Source organism: Crassostrea angulata, chromosome 2 (assembly GCF_025612915.1).
Source record: "Crassostrea angulata isolate pt1a10 chromosome 2, ASM2561291v2, whole genome shotgun sequence".
NCBI classification, from domain to species: Eukaryota; Metazoa; Mollusca; class Bivalvia; order Ostreida; family Ostreidae; genus Magallana; species Magallana angulata.
This window is the reverse complement of record NC_069112.1, coordinates 26,605,481-26,630,231: the sequence shown is the minus strand read 5'-3', so window position 1 is coordinate 26,630,231 and position 24,751 is coordinate 26,605,481. Positions and strand designations below refer to the sequence as shown.

General features: G+C 33.7%; 2 protein-coding genes and 1 pseudogene across 2 annotated transcripts in view; 2 read left to right on the top strand and 1 right to left on the bottom strand.

Moving 5' to 3' along the window:
* LOC128174094 (uncharacterized) overlaps nucleotides 1-24,751 on the bottom strand; it is a 197,451-nt gene that overhangs the window by 131,035 nt on the left and 41,665 nt on the right. The window contains exons 6-8 of the mRNA XM_052839729.1: nucleotides 19,228-19,426; nucleotides 18,552-18,587; nucleotides 1,554-1,592 (exon numbers count right to left, since the gene is read on the bottom strand). Coding sequence (XP_052695689.1) covers nucleotides 1,554-1,592; nucleotides 18,552-18,587; nucleotides 19,228-19,426 — 274 coding nt within the window. The remainder of the gene's footprint in view (nucleotides 1-1,553; nucleotides 1,593-18,551; nucleotides 18,588-19,227; nucleotides 19,427-24,751) is intronic.
* On the top strand, nucleotides 8,802-14,228 carry LOC128172322 (uncharacterized; annotated as a pseudogene).
* On the top strand, nucleotides 14,591-15,743 carry LOC128172326 (uncharacterized). Its single transcript, XM_052838116.1, has one exon. The coding sequence runs from the start codon at nucleotides 14,911-14,913 to the stop codon at nucleotides 15,505-15,507; it is 597 nt and encodes a 198-aa protein (XP_052694076.1). The 5' UTR covers nucleotides 14,591-14,910; the 3' UTR covers nucleotides 15,508-15,743.

The window sequence follows — 24,751 nt, the reverse complement described above, 5'->3', positions numbered from 1 at the left end:
GTCAAAATGCTTGCATATAAGTTAAACCATATATTATAACATTTGAATTTTGGTGAATTTAGACTTTTGTAAAATTGGAACACCCCCCCCCCCCCCCCAATGTTGCTCCATCCTACTCCTGCAAAGTATGAATTTGACAAATTTGAATCTACACTATCTAAGATTGCTTTCACTAATGTTGCACCTTTTCTAAGAATAATCTTTTTTAAGAAAAAAGATTTTTCTCAATATATTCCTTTGTAAAGATTCAACCGGTCCCCATTGTTCCCCTACCCTACCCCTGGGGATCATAATTTGACCAAACTTAAATCTACCCTACCTGATGATACTTCACACAAGTTACAGCTTTTCTGGCCAGTCGTGTTCTGAGTAGAAGATTTAAAATAAAATTTCTCTTTATATTCCTATGTAAAAATTTGTCCCTTTATTTTAGCAAACTTGAATCCCCTTAACCCAATGATGCTTTGTGCGAAGTTTGGTTGAAATTGGCCAAGTGGTTCAGGAGAAGAAGTTGAAAATGTAAAAAGTTTACAGACAGATGGACAGACAGACAGACGGACGCCGGACAAAAAGTGATCAGAAAAGCTCACTTGAGCTTTCAGCTCAGGTGAGCTAACAAAAAGGTTTACTTTGTGAACAGTATGGTTCATTTCTTGCACTGTATGCTTTGCTAAAAATAGCTTTACACTTTGTGAACAGTCTGCGTGCTTTATTAATGAGGTTGTTGAGGTGTGGCCTGAACGCTTTGATTAGTTTTTATATAATTTTGTTTAATATTTGCATGATTAACTTCAGCAGGTTTTGATTATGACAATCATTTTTTTTTCCCTTTCTTTATTTGATATACAGTTGAACTTTGGTATCTCGAACACCGATATCTTGAATACCACGGATATCTTAAGGTACGACTGTGGTCCCGGCCTTTTTAACTATATAAATGATTAAAAAAAAAAAATGGTAGGTCGAACACAATAATCTTGAATACCCTGCTTATCTCGAAGTAAATTTAGGACCCTAGTAACTAAAAGACATGCATATTCTCAACGTCAAGTCAATTAACCTCCTAAATAAGTTCACATCTTCAGTGCACAGTCGCCAATTTGTTGGTTTATTTAACAGATTAACAGTTAGTATAGCACATGTCATCTGTGATTTTCTAGCCTTAATAGCTCCATGCTGTTGAAACCCTTTCTTAATAATTATGCAATGACAATGCTTACATAGTGACACATCGATGATGCGATAATTAAACATAGCTTGTGATGATTATTTTGTAAACACATAAAAGTGAAAAAGAAATAAAAAAAATTAATTAATTAAATACTTTTTGCAGTTTGTAAATTTATCTGTACCAGAGATATCTCATAAACAATCTACAGGTGACATAAAAATACCATGCTTTTTTCGTGGCAACTTACTGCTGCTTCACATTCAGCAATGTTCTCTGCATTCGGAAAAGCCGCATGATGAGAGTGTACTTGGAAACAAGTTAAAATGAATAAACAAAAGATTTTTTGCTTTACTGAAAACAAAGAACATGATATTAAAAATACCTGTGCCAATTCTTCTTTTTCATTTCCTTTCTTAGGTTCCTAAAATTAGCAGTAAAAGATCTTTATTACACAACAAATCTTACTGAAAATAGACATTATGTGTAAATATAATCCTAAACATAGGTAATCACAGATTACAAAGGTCACCGAGACAAGGCATCACCTTTAAAAGGCATCACCTTTATGAGACCACCTTTATCATAATATATGAAAATCATACCATTATGATCTTGGATATTCATGGATACTGTTTTGATACAATATCGTATATCATGTGTTGAAATATTGTATGATAATCATATGTTCATTTCATACGGTATTATAAAAATACAATGTTTATCAATACAAAAACATAAAATACAAAATTGCATCCTATCATACTTACAATATTTATCATATAATACAATAATACCGTAATAAATAATGACGAGATACCATATTGTAACATATGATATAACATTGTATTCTGTTATACATTATTGTATTTGATCATATAATACAATATCATACTATATAATAAAATATAGACTAAGTATTATATGATACAGTAATACATAATGTGAATACATAATACATTCACAAAACTGTACATCAAGATATCATATTGTATAATATAGTATACTTTTGTATTGTATTGTACGATACTTTTTTCTATTTGATACAAAATATGATATTGTATCATTTGATACAATATATTTGATATAACATTGTATTATATAATATGATACAATACCTTGAGATATTGTAAAATATAATATAATATCATATCATTCATATTGTATTATACCTAACAATTCCTATAAAAATTCCGTAACAAATCCTATATTAGCCCTCGGTCGCGGTATATCAGCCCTCGAGCCTGGCGGCTCTCGGGCTGAACTACCGCGACCTCGGGCTAATAAAGGATGCGATATAAAAATTGCCATGTTATGATTTTTATATCGTATACTTATAGAAAATATTACAGAAACAATAAAAAACATAATTTGATGAATGATTATTGTTTACAAATCGCTCCTTGTCTATATATTCCATCTCTGATAAACTCCATGAAATTTTTGCGCCAGCTGTTTGTATCCTAGGTTGACGTCAACGTAACTTTTTGACGTCATACTCGGAGATCGGAGTTGAACGACGCATACCGAACTCTACGTCATAATAGATGATGATTAACGGAAAGGGGTGTGATATAACGTCCGAACATTGCCGGAGAGGGGTGTGATATAAATCTTATATCACACCCCTAGGGTTTATATCACACCCCTAGGCAAATTTTCTGTTTATATCGCACAGGGCGGAAAAGGGTATATTTTCTATAAGTATACGATATAGTAAAATATAATATATCATATCATTCATATTGTATTATACGTAACAATTCCATATAATACAATTTTATGTGTCTGATATAATAATATATTATATAAACCAATATCATATCATACATTATTATGCCTTCTGTCAGTTTGTTACTATATATTCAATACTCATCTATTTTCGCATAGTATTTAAGGATTTATACAGCGTAAGCATACTATGTCGAAATAGAGCACGGCAAATGTTTTCAACGAAAATCTTTCAAGCGCCAACAGCGTGATTCGAACTCATGACGCTAAAATCATTCAAGCTTGAAGCCCAATGCATTACCGCTACACTAAATCAGCCGTTATTGAAACTAACGGTATTTATATATATAAAACGTATATATAGACGACTGACATCAAGCAATTTATTCATTTTTCCAAAAACACTTCATTATTGACAGTAATTTTAAAGTTAAAGTTTCTTAAAAACTTTTAAACAAATTGATTTAACATTTTTCAAAGAAATTCTACAAGAGAATCACAAAAACACTTTTTTAAATGACGCTTGATAGAGAATGTACAAGAAAAAAATTCAATGAGATTTCGTCTGCTAAACATTTCGAGTTCTCTCGGTAAGGCCAAACGTCTCTCATTTCTTGAAAAGAACATAACCCTTTGTTGACTTTTTATTGTACAACAACTTGTTAATTAAATAAACAATCAAATCAATTGATTAATTTGAAAAAAAAAAAAACACCAAAAGCTTGCTTTTCCAGTGATAATTTATAGGGACTTGTCAACACTCGAACGTCACAGCTACTTAAATATAGCAAAGCACGTCAGTATATTCAACAGTCGGCATAATAATAACAATAGTGTTGTGTTGTGCACAACATAACACTATTATATAAATATTGTATGATACAATATTATATCATATCATATGATACAATATTATATATTGCAAAATCATATGTAACAGTATTATGTGATAAAATAAAATATCATATAATACAACATTGAATCATAATATACAATACTAAACATAACAATATCATAAAACAATATCATATTAAATATTTTTAAAAATGATACAATATCATACCGTATTATATAACTTTTTACAATATAACATGATATTACATTATATCATAATAAACAATAGTGTATCATATCATTCAATACTATATCATAGGAATAATGTTATATCATTTAACAACAAACACATCTATCAAGCAGGTTTGAGTGAGCCAGCTATTAAAAAATCAACTTCCTCCAGCATCCAAAACCTATAGCTCAGATTCAGCATCCATACCTGTCAGTAACATTAGTATCATATAGTGTTGTTACGATAGTCGCCGACTATCGAAAAATCGTCGCTGAAGGCAGCAGGTCGGCGACAATCGATAGCAAGTCTATATCATCGATAGTTGCTAGAATTCAGTCACGTGACAGATAACCTTTTATTTCGTAGCAATATCCATAAAAAGACTAAAGTATTATTATACAGTGACCAACCTAGGGGGCGACTTGCTTTGTGATCTGTAACTTTGCCGGAATTTCCTCCTAAAGAGAAGTTGAAGTCGCCCCGAATGCTGAGTTTACGATTGTGTTAATTAAATCCAAAGGCAATAAAATTATAATTATCAAATTCATAAGACTTTTTCACAAGGTCAGTTAACCCCTTTTGTCATTAAGAACTTGCGACCGTCTTATCTTCATGGGTTATACAAGAGGCCAATTGGCCTTAACGGTCACCTGAGTAGCATATATCCCATACACAATCTTGTCATGGCGTCTCATATATGCATCTAATTAATTAGGTTTCATACTGGAGTAGAAAAATTATAAATTTGTAATGACTACCACATTTCAAAAAGAACTGTGAAACCTATAATTTTGGTGAAAAACCAAAAGATATGGTCTACAAAATCATGAATTCAGTTTTCCTTTCATGTGTGTGGGAGTAACGAAGATAATTTTTTAATGTTATATGCATTAACATCTATACATCCATTTTGGCCCTGCCCTAGAGTAACAAGAGGCCCATGGGGCCACATCGCTCACCTGAGCAACAATGGGCGTTCAAAAGATATTGTGCCATATGGTCGAATTTTACACTTATTTTTGCATACCCGTAATCTTTGACATTGAACCTTCATGAAATACTATTTTTTACCAGAATAAGAAAATCCTATGCAAGATATAAAACTAAACATTTGGTAGGGGTACACTGTTAAGTTGTTAACTTCCAATTCCCTATATTTTCGTTCTGCCCCCCCCCCCCCCCACCCCCACTTTGTAAAGCGATCAAAATATATGAGAGCATATAGGTACATTTTTTTCATCAACTACTTACTAGTTATTGTATTTTTTAAAAAAAAATATCAAAACTGATGTAGATTTCACATTATTTATTGTATAAAGTGGGGCCCCAGAGAGTAGGTATATACAGAATATCATTCTTTTATTTTGTTTGTACAAGTATTTAACATACTCTAATTCATATAGAATTTCTAATGTTCAACCAAAATTTCAGCGTCAATCGTAGAATTATAAGCAAGATACAGAGCTCACAGTTCGCCTAGGTTTGAGTCATATTTTGTTCACATGAGTTTATTACATTCAGCTTCAGATTTTTAACTTGGTATTTCCTATTCAGCATTTAAAATGGAAAAAAAGAATGGCCTAAGATTTTCAATTCTTTTATTCACTCAAGACCATTTCATTGGTATTTCAGCCTCTATGAAAAGTCCTGGTATTTTTCAAGAATAATCCCATAACATTTCTTGTTAAAATGTTCTAGAACCACTAAAAATGTACCATTATTGATCTGGTGCAGTTCAAGAACGTTAAATTTTGTTAAATGAGACAACACTGGAAGTGTACCAGAACAAAGGAGTTCAAGAACAGTAGCATCAATCAACAGTTCTAGAACATCAGAATCAGGGATTGATCTGGAACAAAAATTACAGAGTTGTTCGTGAAGAAACACTCAGGAATTGTTCTAGAACGTTAAATGAGACATGGATTTTCAACAGCATTAAACGTTCTAGAATTAAATTTCTTGAACTGTCCTAATTACATCTTTTTCCTGAATTGTTCTAGAACAGTTTCAGCCCTACCAGTTATGATCTAGAACACTTCATTCACTGTTCCAGCATTTTAATACTGATGGAGTTCATGACCTGTTCTACAGCATTCCTGACAGGTCCCAAATCTGTTCAAGAGAAACATTACCATTTTCACCTAATAGTCACTGAAACCTTCTTTAATGTCTTGGTTACTATCCGCCATTTCTCACAGGATACCTGCTGTAAAAAACTGAAAGAGACTAGGTTTTCATTTTTACATTATTTTAATTACACAAACTCGTCTTCAAAATGTTCAAGTTTTAAGATACATTTAAGATACATTTAAGATACAGGTTTAGATCATTTGTGAACTTGCTACACGACTCTTACGTCTTTCCATTTTCAAAAAATTGTCAAATTTTTTTTTGAAGACCTCAACACTTATTTCGCACTTTCTCATGATGGCTGTTTGCACAATCTCTAACTTAATAGCATTCAATGGAGGTTTAGGGTTATCTCTTGAATTCACAGTTTTCTTCCCTGTCCTTGAACAGTTGAGGAGATCCTCGTTTTCAAAAACTTTGTAGACCAAAGTACGGAGGATAATCCCAACATCTTTACTTGATAAATGTGATACACACTGCAACAGTTCCTCCACACTTGGGCCATCAGATGCTGCCTGAGGACTGCTGCTTGGCCCAGGAACTGTGTGTGGGGCCACATCTGCAACGGAAGCCCGTAGCTTTTTTTTGAGGTGCCTTACCTCTCTTTCCAGAGCTTCATACTTTTTCTCCAACTTTCTTACTTTGCTGAAGAGAAAATGTAAACAACAATACATGTTTGTATGTCAACAAATTCAATAAATATTTACACAAATGTTAACAAATAATTATTAGGGCTGTCATGGTTGAGACATTTTTATGTTCGGTTCAGGGTACAAAACTTCGGTTGTTGGTTTTTTTTTTATTTGTTTTATTTTATATGATGAAACTAGATATCTTTATAAATTCAAGAATTATTTCTCTTTAAGAAAACTACAGTATTCCCACATTTTTTATTCCTTTCCACATGATTCACTATTATCAATATCACGTGGTTAAAATATCATTAATAAAAATAAAAACCAGTCATAGCAAACAAATTCTGATTTGTAAAACATAAAAAAAAAAAAAAATGAAATCCGGAAAATAAAAACCGAACGAAACTGTGGGTGTTTGAACCGCAGTTAACCAGCTTTTTCGGTTAACCGTGACAGCTGCACTTATAATTATATCTGTATTTTCATTTGTAATAAATAAAACACTTAAAAATTGACCATTAACTTCAGTGTAAGAGAATGTCAGCACGATTTAAACAAATCCACACCGCCCCAAAATTCTATTAATGAGAGCAAAGAAGTACACTGTGGAATTCTAGACCTGGTTATTTTCAATAATAAGTTAAGGAAGGAGTGCATGTGGGAATTTCACATCTGTTAATACAGTGTATGTAAAAGTTAATACTTTAAATAAATTTAATATCAAATATCCCCTGGCCTTCCCAACTGCTTTTTTTCCTCTTACTATACTGAAAATGATTTCATACTTTACCTAGATAAAGAAGGTGGGGTTGGACTTCTTGAATGTCTTTTTGCTTCAGGGGTAACTTGCAAAGGCATTTCTACAGTGGTGTCGACAACATCACTTGCTGTGGTGTCTGTATCTGGTGTTGATTCTCCAACTGGTGGCATTTCTGCAAGTAATTTATACCACAATTCATTATGATTGGCACTTACATTTATCTCAAAGAAAAAAACAAACACTGGCGACAAAACGTGAATATATTTCTCCTGCTTTACCATGTAGGCAACAAGCTTTAAAGTAACATGTAGATATACATATCAGATTATTTTAGCGTCATCTTTTTCCTGGGAATTTGCATCTAGAATACTGTATCATTTAAATGTGATATCCAATTTTTCACTTCTTTGCAGAAATTAAATTTCTGCAATGCAATTATACTTGCGAATGAAGAAAATGGATACACACAGAAATTAAATTCCTGGTAGACCTATATGGTATGAAATAATGCAAACCTTCATTGATAGTTGATAAGTCACTAGTACTGTCATAATTCCGCTGAACATCCCGCTGAACAACTGTAAATAATAAATTGAAGAAAAAAAAATTATACCTCAAACTTAAGATTAAATTAATTTTTAAATTAGATTTAAAGATAGCACGTCTCGCCAAGATGAAGAAGAGGCAACAGATTCCTTAGAGCCAGAAGGTAAAGTGCTTGACTGTTATTTTTATATTTTAAAGAATGCAAGTTCCTTCTCCAGGACTACAAGATAATCAAATCAGTTATTCAAATTAATTCAAATAAATTCTATATTCACTTGCATTAGTCACAGGTGGGGTGGGGGCTCCTCCTCCCCTACTTTAGAAATATGAAGGGGGGGGGGGGGATATCTCCCTTACCCTTGTTTGGTCAGAAAAGTGAGTATGTCCAGAAAATGTAGAATATTTGTATGAAATGGCCTGTTTTTTCTCATAAAAGGTCTCAACAATCAACATTGAACTGGATGACACTTTCCAAAGTGTGCTTCCCCACTTTTTGGTTGGTTTTTGGTAACTACACCCAATGACCTTCACTAATTTTTTTTTTTACTTTTTTGGCGCCAAAGTCGGAGACGTACTCAGCTGACCCCCCCCCCCCCCCTTCAAATTTGTGACTTCTACTTGATATTATATGATACGTCTGTAAATAATTGAGATGATCATTTCTGCGTTTTGAAATTGACGAGTTTGAATCAATATTCACATTTCCAGAGCAGATTTTTTATGAATGCATGTACTTACTACTGATTTCTGAAATCCACGCCTTGTACGGTTTTTTACCATATGTGGCAGTAATGAATTCCCCTTCTCTGTATTCCAGCACAGGTTTACGTGGTTCTTTCACTGTCTCTAAGTTAATTAGGCTAACAAAATGGTCTTCCCAGTGAACAATAGCAAATCTAGCCATGTCTCCTGCGTTCGATGAAAACGCGCGTACAACTTTTTCCGCCAATAAATTGAGCCAATCACGTTGCGAGATACATTTGGCAGTGACGAATACATCAAATCTACGTCGCACTTACGTTTTGACACAATGAAAGTTTATCTTCAAGAAGAAGAATTTAAACCACCCTGATTTGTGAAAAGATGGCAGCGAATGAAAAGTTGAAATGGTGCCAGAAAGGAAGGAACGATTTTGAATGCCTCATATGTAATAGAAAATTATCATCAAAGCAGCGTGTCTTCCTTCACCTCAAGGCTGTCCATCGGTTATGTACGTATTTAAATTGTTCACAATATAGACAGTAAATTACATTAGTAATATTAATATAATAGCTGAAAAAGTGCATCCCGCTTTATATAATTGAGTTTCACACCTATTTTACATGCTAGCCCCCCCTGAGTAGCTTTTATAAACACTCACTTCCAAAATCACTTTAAAATTTAACGACAGTCCTGACCAGACGTGACAAAATTATTTACGCCTCACTGCACGTGGCTTGGGTAAGTGACATCGCTGTGTGGTGGGTACTAAAGTTCTTATGAGTTTTAATATATAAATCCTTTAATTTCTATTTTAAAATACTTTCTTAGTAATGGAATAAATTTTACATGGCTTATCACCCATTAGATGCCATGCATTTGACATAAGTAGAGACTTACTCTTTTAAACATGCCTTTATTTCATAGGGAAAATGTGCCAAATCAACCCCAAAAATATTGAAATGTTAGTTATAGATTTGTGCTTTATTTTGTTTAAAAAAAAAAACCGAATTGTCTGATGAATGCCTTAGTAGATTTCGTCAAAACCGGAAGTACAGGAAGAAAACAAAAATGAAAGCATGTCAATCCATCGGAAGCATGTTGGTGGATCTGTGCAATTTTCCAAGCTTGTTAAAGTAATTTTTAAAATGAAATTAACTTTTTTGAAGCATTAAAGATTAATTTATAGAACAGATCATCAATTGCAGTGGACATTACCCTTTCTAAAAATATATACAGTAGTAATACAGAACGTAAATAGGCACATGTCATACTCACATTTAATTTATTTAGCTAGGTTCGGTTATTATAGTCCGGTTGATATAACAATTTTGCCTGGCAAAATAACTATTATACTAAGCCATGTCCACTGTATTTCAAATTCATCAAACCAAATTTACCATGTTTACTTACCATTCCCCCCCCCCCCTTTTTTGTATACAGAAAATAAATATGTACGTAATTGTCATCGTAGACTGCACCATGTGAAAACCATGAAATAATAAAACTGTAGATGAGCATATAATTATACCCTTCTCCAGCAAAGAAAACACAAAACTTTTACTTGTACATGTACATTTTGTTGTAAAAACATGTTTATGTTTTAACAGCCTCAGAGAGCAATGACACAATAAAAGAGTACAGAAAACAGGACTGTTGGAAAAAGTCAGATGATGGAAAATATGAGTGTTCTGTCTGTAAGAAAAAACTGGCCTCAAAACAAAGAGTGTTGATGCATCTTCATGGGGTGCACAGAATGAGTAAGTTTATTGATGTTTAATCACAAAAGAGTACAAACCATACTTTTTAGTAAAGTTTTCCCTCTCTGAAGGAATTCAAATTCCACTGTAACAGGTTCTCACATGTAGATACATGTATTTTAACACAGGTTACACTATTTCAGCAGTCAACTACCATGCTGATTAAATTGTGAAGATTTTATTCTTCCTCAAATTATCAGGTTGGGCACACACTACCAAACTGTGGTCTTACACTCATTTGGTGGGTTAAACACCCATATCAGTATCTACTGACTGTATGGGAGTCAAATGATGATTTGTTCAATATACCCCTGCACTGATTTGAACGGCACATAATTCTAACTGGTGAGGATTAAAATACAGATATTACTCAATCCTAAGAAGGAAAAAAATTGGATATTCAATGTGAAATGTTTTGCGCCAGGTCGTTCAAATATTTGACAAAACCGTCATTAATGTAAACAAGTGCAACTTTTTTCCTCTTTTCCAAACATTGTTGCACCGGTCCATCATGTTTCTTACTTTCAATATCGATCATCCGGGCAACCTTATAAGCAATTTGAACCCGATGAACAGTATAATCTACTATGGATGAGAACTGGTGCTAATTTTCTATTAGGAAATAAATGGAAAGACATAGTGTTTGTTTTTGCTTTGTTTAATTTTGTATATAAATGCTTTATTCTTTGTAAAATATGATATCTAACGAGAGAATGATATTTTAATGGCATAAAATGACCAAAAAGATTTAAAAAGTGCTTTTAAATAAACTTCTCAAAAGTGACAACACATGATAAGGTAGAAAGTTTGCTCAACGAGACACAAATATTTTTTTTTTCATATGAGTAAGAAATTCAACGGCTTCTTACATGTACTGGTATCTTTATTACCAAGTTCCGCAGTAATGGAAAATAGACCGCACTGCCTTTATTTTGGGAGGTATATGTTCAGTAAATTTCCCCAAAACTTGTGCAAATGCGCCTTCGCTTTGTTTACATTTTAATTTTAAATTGAAGAGAAAAGACTACTATATGGTCAGTAGATACCTACTCCGATATGGGTGCTTGAACCACCAAACCATTTGATGGTGTGTGCCCAACCTGGTTATTTTACACATGTCTAATATGAAAATGTTGATCCTACTCTTTTAGCCCCAGTAAGGAGAGAAAAGAAGAAATACAAACATGACAAGACTGAATCTGTTCCACGGTCTACTGCATACAGATGGGAAAGAAAGAAATCTGGGGAATGTGCAAATACATCAGCTAAATGGATTCTATTTCGAGACCCCAGTTCCACAACTGGAAGTGCGTACTTTGTATTTCATTATATATATATATATATATATATATATATATATTTACTTTCTTGAGGTGAATATAATGGTTAAGCTACCCTTGGATGAATGATACTGAGCAAACCAGAAGCTATTCTTGAAGAATGATACTCATCAAAGATAGCTGAACCACCATATTCACATCAAGAAAGTAAACTGTCTCATTATATGATATCCAGTAATTATCAGTAAAAGATAATCTAACTTACTTGCACCATTGTGCTTGTTAATGTCGGCTGTTTTGTGAGGTGGCGCTATTCAGAAACAATAGCTCTCTGTGTTCACTGGTTTGAAATGTTATATGTACCTTATCATACTTTAAAAGTTAATAACATTAGAGTTTTGTGGAAAATCAGATTGAGCCAATCACAGCACAGATAATAACGAGTCAATATAAAAATAGGTTTTGTATTCAGCAGTACTTTTGCCAGCCTTTTTGGGTGGTTAATTAAAAAAGAATTGAAACCTGAATAAGTGAAATGACCTCAGTACATACAATTTTTCTGTTATTGATGTTTAAGTTCTTGTTTATAAAATACACAAACTGGATTCAGGGAAACATCCAGGTATCATGTGCCCCTTAAATTGAAAACATAATGGAACATTTAATCTTGGCAGAAAATAGATTTGAGTGTGGAACAAATTCAGACTTGAAATCAAAATTAGTTCAGTTGCAATTATTTACTATTTCTTTAATGAATTTTTCAGATGAAGACTTGAGTGTAGATCCTGTAGAATTGCCTGGAAATGATTCAGGTTCCAGATTGGATGATTCAAAAACTGAAAAGTTTGTGGTTGCCCAAGAAAAAACAACAGATCTTTCCTTCTCTGAGCTACTACCAGTGCTATGTTCAGACACTTCTAAAACCACCTGTGGAACAGAAGAGAAAATGTTATTGGATGGTGAATTTTCAAACACATATGGTTTAAAAAAATCAAGTAGTAATGCATCCATCCACAGTGTGCAGGACTTTGAAACAGTGCCCCCAAATTTCACATCGTCCGACTCTGAAGACACAGAATTCTTAGATTTCAATTTACCTGACACTGATGATTCAATCCATAGTGTGCACGACTTTGAAACAGAGCCCCCAAATTTCACATCGTCCGACTCTGAAGACACAGAATTCTTAGATTTCAATTTACCTGACACTGATGATGCAAAATCCTTAGATTTCAGTTCCTCTGACTCTGATACTGACAGTGACCATGATACAGCTTCCAAAAGTGATGCGGACGATTTAGAATGCCATTTAGACATGCCAGAAAAAGAATACCAGGCACTGTCGTTGCTATCTTGCTTTTTGAGAAATCAGTTTTCAGCAAGTGCCAGTAAAGATATTGTTGAAACACTTAGAGAAATTTTTCCTAAATTGAAAGAAATAAACACATTGAACTGGGATGAAATGTTATCACATATTGACAATACTTCACTTAAGGAAATTCACTATTGTGAACTTTGCACAAAAGTTTTCCCTGTTGAGAACGAAAATGTCTTTCATTGTCAAAGTACAGATTGTGAGGGACTTCGTTACAAAGGACCCTTGAGAAACCAAAACAAAACGTCAAGACAGCCAAGACAGAGCTTTGTCTTTGCAGATGTAGGCAAACAATTAACTGATCTACTTCAAACACCTGGTAATTTTTGCTCAGACATTTAATTCAGTTCCCCATTTACCATTTTGACCTTTCCAATATCAACAATCTTCAAAACATTGACAAATGAAAATAATCATTCCTAAAGTGACGTTTAAAGTTAATCATTAATCATCCAAATTGTATTTTTATAGATCTTCTCAAAAGATTTTGATAAGTGTGTTACGAGCAAACTTAAACTCTGCATTAATTTGCATTTTATTTCTTTGTAGGAATTTGGGAAGATATTCAAGCGACCAAAAAAAGTGCCTTTGAAAGGCTTAATTCTGGATCTAGCATATTAACAGATATTGTAGACGGGCAAGAATACAGAAAATTAATGAAAGATGGATTTCTCAAAGAAAGTGAAAACTTGACAGCAATTTTCAATACAGATGGGGTAAACTTGTATTCATCTTCAAAAATTGAGCTATGGCCAATATTTTTAGCTATAAATGAACTTAGCCCCCCAAAGCGTTTTTCACGGGAAAACATTCTTCTAGCAGCAATGTGGCAGGGCAAAGGTAAACCACCTTTTCATGAATATTTTAGAGAATTTAGCAGTCATTTGAATGCCTTGTATACCAATGGTGTTGAAGTTTTTATTGATGATGATAGTTTTCATGTGAAGTTGAAGATCATATGTGGTATAATGGATTTACCTGCAAAGGCGGAGTTGCTCAACATGTCATACTTCAATGGACCCTTTCCTTGCATTACATGTGAGGAGGAAGGAAAGACAGTAAAACAAGGTAAAGGAACAGCTAGATGTTTACCTTATAGATCTCCTGATGACAGAAGTATGGAACGAAGACATGAAGTTGTTATTGAAAATATGAGATCTGGTAGCCCAAAGAGTCGTTCTAAAGGATTTAAAGGAAAATCAGGGATCTCTTATTTAAAAGACTTTGATCTTGTGTCAGGAATTGTACCAGACTATATGCATGGAGTTTGCTTAGGTGTCACCAAAACTCTAATGTGTAAGTGGTTCTCATCAAAAGGGAAAACAAATGAATTTTTTATAGGAAATCACATAGAGGAAATTTCTCGAAGAATGCAACAATTCAAACCTCCACACAGTATTGAGAGGCTTCCCAGAAATCTTGAAAAAAACTACTAACACTTTAAGGCCACTGAGTTGCAAACTTGGCTGTTGTATTATGCATATCCTTGTCTTCAGGACTTTCTTAAAGATGAATATCTAGAGAATTTCTTGTGTCTTTCAGAGGGGATTCACATTTTACTAGGAAATGCAATATCAGAAGAGTCTCTGACTAAAGCAAAAGGCCTGTTGCAGCAGTTCTATGCATCATTTGCTAGATTGTATGGGGAAGGATCTAGTGGCCTCAACATTCACAATACAGGATCACACTTGTGTGACTTTGTTAAACTTTGGGGTCCCATATGGTGTTGGAGTTGTTTTCCTTTTGAGGACATAAATGCAATGCTGCTTAATTCTGTTCATGGTACAGGAGTTGTGTTAAAGCAGGCCATGAAATACCGTCAGGCCCAACTGTGCATCAGAAGGAAAGGACTTGAGTTAAAAAAATGTAATAGCTGGAAGGTAAATTACATGGCATCAAATTGTGCCGTAGCAGGAGCTATGCAGGTACTTCAACAACATGAATTAGAAGATTCCGTGAAAGCAAATCTGATTAATTTGTTACAGGAAAACTTCCTGGATAAATTAAAGAAACTGAACAGAGTTGTTGTTAATGAAAAGCGTTTCTACTCGGAGCAGTACACACGTATGCAAAAAAGAATCTGTACAGTTGTTCTCTTCAGAAATAATGAAATTGGCAAAATCAAGTACTTCGTGTTCTGTAATTACACTGATTCTGTGTACGCTGTTCTCCAAAAATTGGAAAGAATTCCAGAAGGACAAGAAAACCATTACATACCAGTTACATTCTCACAAGAAATTGTTGTGTCCAATGTTGAGAACCTGATAGAGGTTTTAGTTTATCTTGATTTACAGGATGTAAATAGGAAATATGTGATAAAGATGCCCAATGGCTATGGCCATGCCATATTCAAGTGATTGCGTGATGCTATTTTCTTATTAATTAAAGTACGGACAGAGGCAAACTTAATGCAGTGTATTGAATTTCCACTGAAACAGAATAAATACTCATTTATCAGGATCCAATTCAAATTACCAGACTTAAACAGTTAAGGTAATTTTTGACAAAGGACTTTTACTTTGATGCTGCAATGAAACATTTATGATACATCGGAATAGTGATATGATGACAAAATAAAATTTAAACATTATAATGTTCTGTCACTGTTCATACGTGTATTTGAATCAGCTGTGATTTTGGATCAAGCAATAGAGAATTTATTGCTTGCACTGAAAATTCTATTGTATGTTCATTTAACAGAAAACTTATTATCACAAAATCTATACCTGTGAAATTTCAAAAATGTATATTGAGAATTACACGGTGTAGATTGTCATAGCATGCATTTGCTATTGAAAGTCATTGATCATTTTAACAACTTAACACTGCTAAAAACAAAATCTTTGAAATTGTTTTACATGTAGTGATTGTTAGATGAGATTCTAGAAAAGTTCCACTTCTGTTCTTTATATTTTTGGAACAATTTTGGGGTTTGAATTCTAGAAAAGTTCCACTTCTGTTCTTTAAAATATTTTTTGAACAATTTTGGGGTTTCAATTCTGCTAATTAGTTCATGAAAAACCCTTATTTACTAATCATACATTTTGTTGAACAGTTCTGGAACATATTGCTATTTTTTTAGTTCTAAACTTGTTCCACATTAATTCACTTGTCTGATATAGAACAGTTTTGGAACAATTGTTCCATTTCTTAGTGTCAGAACTGTTCAAAAAACATTCTGTTACATTTCTGGTTTAAAAATCGGATTCTTAACATCCCACAAAAGTTCCATAAAAAATCTGAAATTTTTCCTCAAGTATTTCAAGGATTATAGTTCCAAACAACCTGTTAGGAACAGTTCAAGAACTGTTCTAGCCAAGCAAGAACAGTTCTAGAACACTAGAACATGTTTTCGCAGGGGTGAGGTTCAAAATCAGTTTATACCAATGAACACAAACACAGTCAAGGATCACATGTACAGTAGGAGTAATAATGACGAAAAAAAATTGAACTTTACAATACAATAAGTTGTTAAGCTGGTTTCTGAAATAACAGACTTTGAAAATTTTTCTTAATAAATATTGACCAATTTTTTACTTTTTTAATCTTTAGTTTTTAAGATATGTGTACAAACATAGAATTGTGAGCAAATCTCTGTATCTTGTTTATAATTCGAAGCTTAACACTCAAATATGGTTAGTAAATAGATATTGTAAACACAAGAAACATGCACTATAACAAATAAAGAAAACAATTTCAGCTCAGGTGAGCTAAAAAACAGAAAAATTAAATTTGACCAAAATCGTGACCATGCCCCTTTAAGGTACTCCACTACACCTTCAAATAGTTTCTCTAATCAGCAGAAAATTACTTGATTATGATAGAGATCATGATGGATAAGAAGTATATATGTCAATTAGAAGAAATAATGTGCAATTTTGGATAAAAATGATATTTTTAAAAAATTCATTCAGTAAACATGAACAAAAGCCACAGGCGGATTCGAACTCATGATCTTCGGTTCACAAGCTTGATTCTTTTACCACTGAGCTATGACGATATACATCAGAATTGATTGATACAAACACTTTAACAAAACATTTAAATCGCCATCTTGTGACGTAGTGTCTTAAAAAGTATAAGTCTAGGTGTAGTGAAGTACCTTAAGACATAAAGACAAAAAACCTCCATCTGGATGTATTTATATAAATATATTTTACAGTGTTTTAATACTATTAATTAATTAATAAAATCTGTAAGGATTACCTCCCTTACTTTTCAACATCAGTGTACAATATATAGAATAAGGAAAATGAAAACTGTCATAAAATCATTAAATCTTGTCTGATCTTAAAAAAAAATTGCAGGTGCACATCTTCAGATGGTGATCAACATATGTACAAACTTCAAACTGTTCCATGCAGTAGTAAAAAATTCTATAGGGGGGACAAAGTTGCATCTACAGACAGACGGACAGGGTGAAACCGATATACCCCCCTAAACTTCGTTTGCGGGGGTATAAAAACCTGAACCTCCTCAAGCATTCGAAACCTATGGCTCAGATTCAGCATTCAATCCTCTCTGGTGCATCAGTATCATAAGATGCACCATCCATGCAAAATTGGTGATGTTTAGGACCAGTAATAACTACGATATAATCATCAGAGGGCACCTACTCCAAAAACTTTAACCAGCTCTAAAAACTTTTACCTCCTCAAGCATCCGAAATCTTTGGCTCAGATTGGCATTCAAGCTTGTCTGGTGAATCAGTATCATAAGACCCATCCATGCAAGTTTGGTGATGTTAGGCTCAGTAATAACAAAGATATACAGTAAAACACGGTTATAGCGAACACGCTTATAATGAATTGACGTTTACAGCGAAGTGAATTTCATTCCCCAAGACTCCATTTCATGTTGTAAACTTGACGGATATAATGAATTACGCTTATAACGAAGTTAAATTGCCCGTCCCTGGGACTTCGTTATAAGCGTGTTTTACTGTATTCATCAAAGGGCGCTTGCTCTAAAATCTTTAACCAGCTCTAAAAACTTTAATCCCCTCCAGCATCCAAAATCTATGGCTCAGATTCAGCATTCAATCCTCTCTGGTGCTTCAGTATCATAAGACACACCATCCATGCAAATTTATTGAGGTTAGGACCAGTAATAACTAAGATATAATCATCAAAGGGCACCTGCTCCAAAACCTTTAACCTGCTCCAAAAACCTTAACCTCCTCCAGCATTTGAAATTCAGGATTCAGATTCAGAATCCAAGTTTTTCAAGTCCATAAGTATGTCCAGATGCATCATTCATGCAAGTTTGGTGAAGACAGGACAAGTAATATGTTAGATACAGGACCCGCAACAAAAACTTTAACCGTATAGCATAAGATCCCCCTTACTTTGTCTCTGTGAGCTAAAAATGCAATGATCACATATTGTAAACTGAGATTTACCTTTGTTTCTTTTGGTATTTCATCTCTTTTTGTTTCCTAAAACAAACAGTAAAGTTATATAATTATTTCAATAAGAAATGAATCCAATTTTACCTAGTATGTTATGCATGTGCATGTCTATCTGAAGAAATAATTTACACAATGTTCACTCCATGTGTTAACCACTGAGCCCCCTTTGATTCCAAATGTTGTTTAAGAGTTTAATTGAGAATCAACTCAGTCTATCTTGATGCTTAAATACATAAAAAATATTACAAATATTTATGTAGCATGAATTGCAGTTCTTGAACATAATATCTTAAAAGATTTAACTGCATACATTCCAATATTTGTGAATGATTATCGTAAGATGCAGCATCCATGCAAGGTTGGTGAAGATAGGACCAATAATAATCTAAACATGCCCATCAAAGGGCACCTGCTCTAAATCACAGTAACCTTCTCCAAAATCTTTACCTCCTCCAGCATCAGAAATTAAAGGCTCAGATTTAATTCAGCATCCAAGTCTGTTAAGTTCATAATTATGCCAATATGCATGTTTAGTGAAGTTAGGGCTGTTAATAACTCAGACCTGTTCTAAAAATTTTAACCATTTGTAGATGCAAATGCAGAGGGTATAACATAAGCTCCCCTAGTCTTGTAATATTCTTTGAAGAAATGAGATAAAAATACATACTTTTTTCCTCCAAGGAAGGTTCTTTTCTCCGTAGTCATAACGTATTTCTTCCCCCTTACAAATTTTTCTTGATGCATATAGCACAAGATGTGGAACTCCGTCTACTTCAAGTATTTTCATTACAGAATTATTTTGTTTTGATTTAGGGGCTGCATCATTCACATATTTCCCTTTTTGTTTTGAGTAAGTTCCATCCACCCTTAAAAGAAAAAAGAAAAAAAATATATACTAATTATATATATAAACAATTTCAGTTCTGGTATATACTGTATTGATTGATTAATTGTCAACTAGTTTAACTGCTAGTTTAAAGGCGACACAATCATTGCAGGCATTGGGTGCACTACAGAACATTTGTTATGGGTTAAAATGTTTTCTTCAACAGAAAAGAAACATAGACATTGTTAAAGATTCTGAATTTAATAAGAGCAACGAAATATTCAGAGCCGTGTCAACCAATTTGAAGAGGAAAAGACTCGGGGGACTGACCACCATCCTCCCATTTCAGAGCAGGATCTTCAGAAATTGTACAGTAAACACTCCGTTTGGTCTACAGAGAAAGGTGTGGTTTGAAATTATGCTTTACACTTAACGTAGCAAAAGATGGTGTTGGGAGAATGTATGCATATCAGTGTGTTTATGAGCTGGATAAAAATCATCGGGCCGATGCTGCTGGAAGTGTTACTGAAGTTCAGATGTACAGTACCGTCAACGCGGATCCCGTATTTGACCGCGCTCCCCCCGCGGTTATTTAATCCTTTCCGCGTTACACCATCGCAGTTAATTCATCGCGGTCCTCGATGCAGCCATGTTTAAACCGCGGCGGTGTGACCTACCGTTGAACAAGGTGAATGGAGATTTTTACCTGTATGCTATTAGACAATAAGACGGCCACCTAACACTGAGAGTCATTCTATACTGGCCATGTCTGATGTATTGTTTTCATTTCACATATATCAAAATGATTACGTATTTTTGATGCACGTTTTCAAAACTCCTTATCGATTATTTTAGAGATTTTTTAATTAAAGAATCATCTACACCCGTAATAATTTTCATGTAACTGTTGATATACCTATTATTTCAAAAATATTTAATCATTTTTATAATGTAATCTACATGCATGACGGAGAGGGTTAGAACTGATTTTAAACATTTCCGACTTCAAAAATGTTTTAATCCATATCAGTTTGTAGCTTGTTTTACGGCACTCTCTTGATGCTCAAGACAATTAATCTAGTCCGTGACAGGCACATGCTACACGGAGAACGTTTACCTACGGTCAACGGCATGATATGAAAATGTTACTCAACCCTTAAAATACTAAATTATATTGACATGATTTTATGTGAGTTCAATATGAAGCTACAACACAAATGTACATGTAGTATCAGCTGCGAATACCGTTTTTCGTAACCGCCCCCTCCACCTCTTCAACGTTTTAATGACTGTGAAAGTACATGTAAATTGTACTTGACCTAAGTCCCAATTCTTTAACACAAAGGTGTGAAACCATCGCATTGACGGGAAATCACTCTACGCTTGAATGCACAGAATACACTGGTACATGTATATGAGACAGGTGGATAATCCGTGTAACGAGTGACCATCAGGAATTTCATTTTTTTTCAAACAATTTTACTAACAGTAATAACAATAAATAGTTATTCATTTTACTGTTATCTGTTTAACTGTTAAACGTGTTTAAGATGCACCCCCTCCGCAAAAAACCTAAAACCTTTAATATAGAATAAGAAAGAGAGAGAGAGAGAGAGAGAGACTGTCGATACTCAAGACAATTAACCTAGTCCGTGACAAGCACACGCTACGCGGTGTACGTATACCATACGATCAACAGCAAAATATGAAAATTTTACTTTACCCTTAAAATATAAAAAGATATTGATATTTTTTTTATGTGTGTTGAATATGAAGCTACTACACATATGTCGTACCTGTAGCGAATTATAACGTTTTTGGTACCCCCTTTCCAACGTTTTAATGACTGTCAAAGTTAACTGTATTTGTCCCAATTGTTTTACACAAAAGCGTGAAACCATCGCACTGACAGGAAATCACTCTTCGCTTGAACGCACAGAATTCACGGGTATGAGGCAGGTGGATATTCCTTGCAACAAGTGACAACCAGGAATTCGTATATCAAACAATTTATCTAACAGTAACAATAAATAATTGTTTCATTTTACTGCCTTCTTAAACTGTAAAAGGTGTTTAACATGTCTCTTCCCCCGAAAAGAGAGAGAGAGAGAGAGAGAGAGAGAGAGAGAGAGAGAGAGAGAGAGAGAGAGAGAGAGAGAGGGGGAGGAGAGAGAGAGAATTAGTTTTCTTTTTAAATAACACGGTGTCAAGCATTAAATCAAACATCATAAACAGTGTTAAATACTTCATTGTTAGACAAACTTCTTTTTTTCCTTTACCTGAAGACTAATAGAACAAAACTGTTTTCCTTTATCAAGGAAGAAGCACGTGGTGCAGCTCCTGATTTGATTGACAGGAGAAGCACATGGACTCAGACTGAAACTGCATATTGGATTCAATCACAATGTCTTTTATGAATACTAAACTCAGGAAATTTTTATATTATTATATTTCAATTGAATTGAATGCAGTGGCGTCGTGGGGGGGGGGGGGGGGCTAAAGAGCATTACTCTCTCTCTCTCACACACACACATACAGATCGTAGATAAAATCAAGATCGGCGACACTCAATCAACATGATCAAGAAGCCTGTAAGATTGGTGTACGGTTAGACGAAGCCGTACGCAATTTTGAGATTTTCTTTTGTCTTGAATAGGTGTGAAACCCCTAGAGCATGTCGTTTTCTACCCTAGGTTTGTTAATCACTATACACAGGAAATGATCGCGACTTATAATTAATATACACAATGAAGGAAATGTGTACAAAAATAGTTGGCATTTGATTTTTTTTAAAAGTAACTCGAGATGTGTGCATTTAATAACATGTACAACTTCTCATGTTGTTTTGTGATGTAACAACCTCATTCCATTTCTTGTAAAGAAATGTCTATCTTCACGCACACCAGAACGCCTAGCCATTGTTTTTATGAAAATCACAGAATATACATGTATATACACTGTATCTTTTCAGGGCAACACTTAGTTTAAAACTGAATAAAACCCATGCAATGTGAAGAATCATACAATTTTAATTATGAGTACCTTTTTCCTTTGTGTTATTAGGAGAACTGATTTTTCTTTGAACATTTAATTGTGAGCAGGTGTTTTTATAAGGCTACAACTAGTCGGTCTGCTGGTTGAAATCAATTTTCGTAACAAATTATAAAAATTTTATCAAAACAATGACGCTTGTTACAGCAATTATAAAGTCGTGATTTTCCGTAATATGAGCGATTAAGCCACTTTTATAATTTGAATGAATTTTTAACGGTTTCATAGGATAAAAAGATAAAATGATATTGAAAAATAAAAATATACGTACCTGAATATTTATGAAGTAAAATATTTAATTTAAGTAAATAAGTCTTATTAATTTTACATTTTTTGTTAGATTTTAAAATTTAATATAATCGTATATCGATAGATCAATAAGTTAGTAAAGCATGATTTTTCAACCACCTGCGGGCATAGCTCATTTCACCTTGGATTGTACAGATAACAGCTTTAAATGATTAGATTTCAAATATTACCCCAGTATTACCAAATAAACAGCAAATATTAAAAAAAAATATTTACCTACAAATTATGTGATTTTCTATAAAAGGATCATGATTATCTTTATGCATTTGTTAACTTACATTTATGTTTAATGCATGTTATATTTTTTTTAATCGAGGGAGATAACTCGTGTTCCTTTTCGATACTTTTTAACACCTGAAATCGATCGTTCAAACCGCGGGGGTGTTGTCATTATGGGTGATTGAACCGCGGGGGTACGCGGTTTTTACCTGAGGCAGGTGTTTAAACCGCATTGCAATTTGGACCGTGGGGTGCGCGGAAAATACGGAATCCGCGTTGACGGTACTGTATGAGTTACCAGGTACTGTTTTTATGCCATATATATATATATATATATATACAGGTGAATCTCGATAACTCGAACTTCAGGGGACCATGATTAAACATCGAGAGATCAAGAGTTCGAGAGATCGAAAGTTTTTAAAAATTCGGAAAAAATTTTCTGGTCATTTTGGTTTTAAAATTATAGCAGTAAGAAGTTTATGTTTATAACATGGAAGGATAGTGATCGTCTAACATGATGTTATTCTTATTTTCTGCTTCATTACTTCAATTTAAACAATAAAGAACTTAGTTGTGTGGTTATTAAGTGGGTTTTTCACGCTAAGAAAAACTTCAAAGAATATTATGTTTTATTAATCACAGAATATTTTAAGTGAAGAGCGGTTTTCTATACCGTCATTTTCACAAGTTTTTGAAATTGATACATCAGTTACAAATTACCAATCTACCCTTTGAAGGAAGCAACGGGTAGTGCCACTTACGTAATCAATCAATTAACGCCACCACGCTAGCCCCCAGGAGTTCACTCAACCATCCAGGTAAGGTCTACATGGAGCTATAATTATACGCTTGATCAGCCGCTGTGTGTACACAGCAATCACTTCGAGTTTTCAAGAGTAAAAAACAATGAAATATGTATAACGGGACCCAGGTTTTACTTCAAGAGATCAAGAACTTCGAGAGATCAAAGTTCGAGAGATCAAAAGTAAATTTGCTTAATTATATAGAGAAAAAAATCGGGACCGTGACTTCACATCGAGAGATCAAGAACTTTGAGAGATCGAAGTTCAAGCCATCGAGTGTCACCTGTATGTTAAAAAAAATTTTAATTACCATTACTACTACCGTATATTCTCGCTTATAAGTCGGTATTTTGGGAGTAGAAATTTGAACAAAAAGTAGGGGTCCGACTTATAGGCATGACATACAATCAGATAGTTTTTCCACTGGGTAAAACTTCGTTTCTGGGTGCCAATTTGCTTCCAACTTTTGACTTGTGGTCCCTATATTTGACATGTTTATATTTTAATTACTAAAAAGATAAATACATTAATAAATGCATTGAAAGTTTCAACTATAATTATTTACGCCAGAGGTGATAATAGCTAACTGTACTAAAGACAATACAAGCCAACACTGAGTGTAAGGGGCTAATTACCAACCCTAATCGGTCAGTATGGGATAAAATACCTGTCATTTTATTTCCAGTAGCATTTAAACTAGTTTTTGAGCTATAATCAAGTTGTAATGAGTGTTAAATAAAATAATGGCGTCCAAAATAGAAAGTTAAAAATTTCAAGAAAGAAAACTCTCTTTACAGAAAACTATTAAAAAACATGGCGTCTACAAGCGATCTAGCTGGATTAGGCGATCATAATTTGATTTTTAGTTTTACGGATCTGCCGACTCTAAAAATTAGCATTTTAAAAAAAAAAAAAAATTCGAAAATTTTCATGCTCAGTTCAAGCTGCTCGAGTCAAACCCGTGTTTTATAATAATAAAT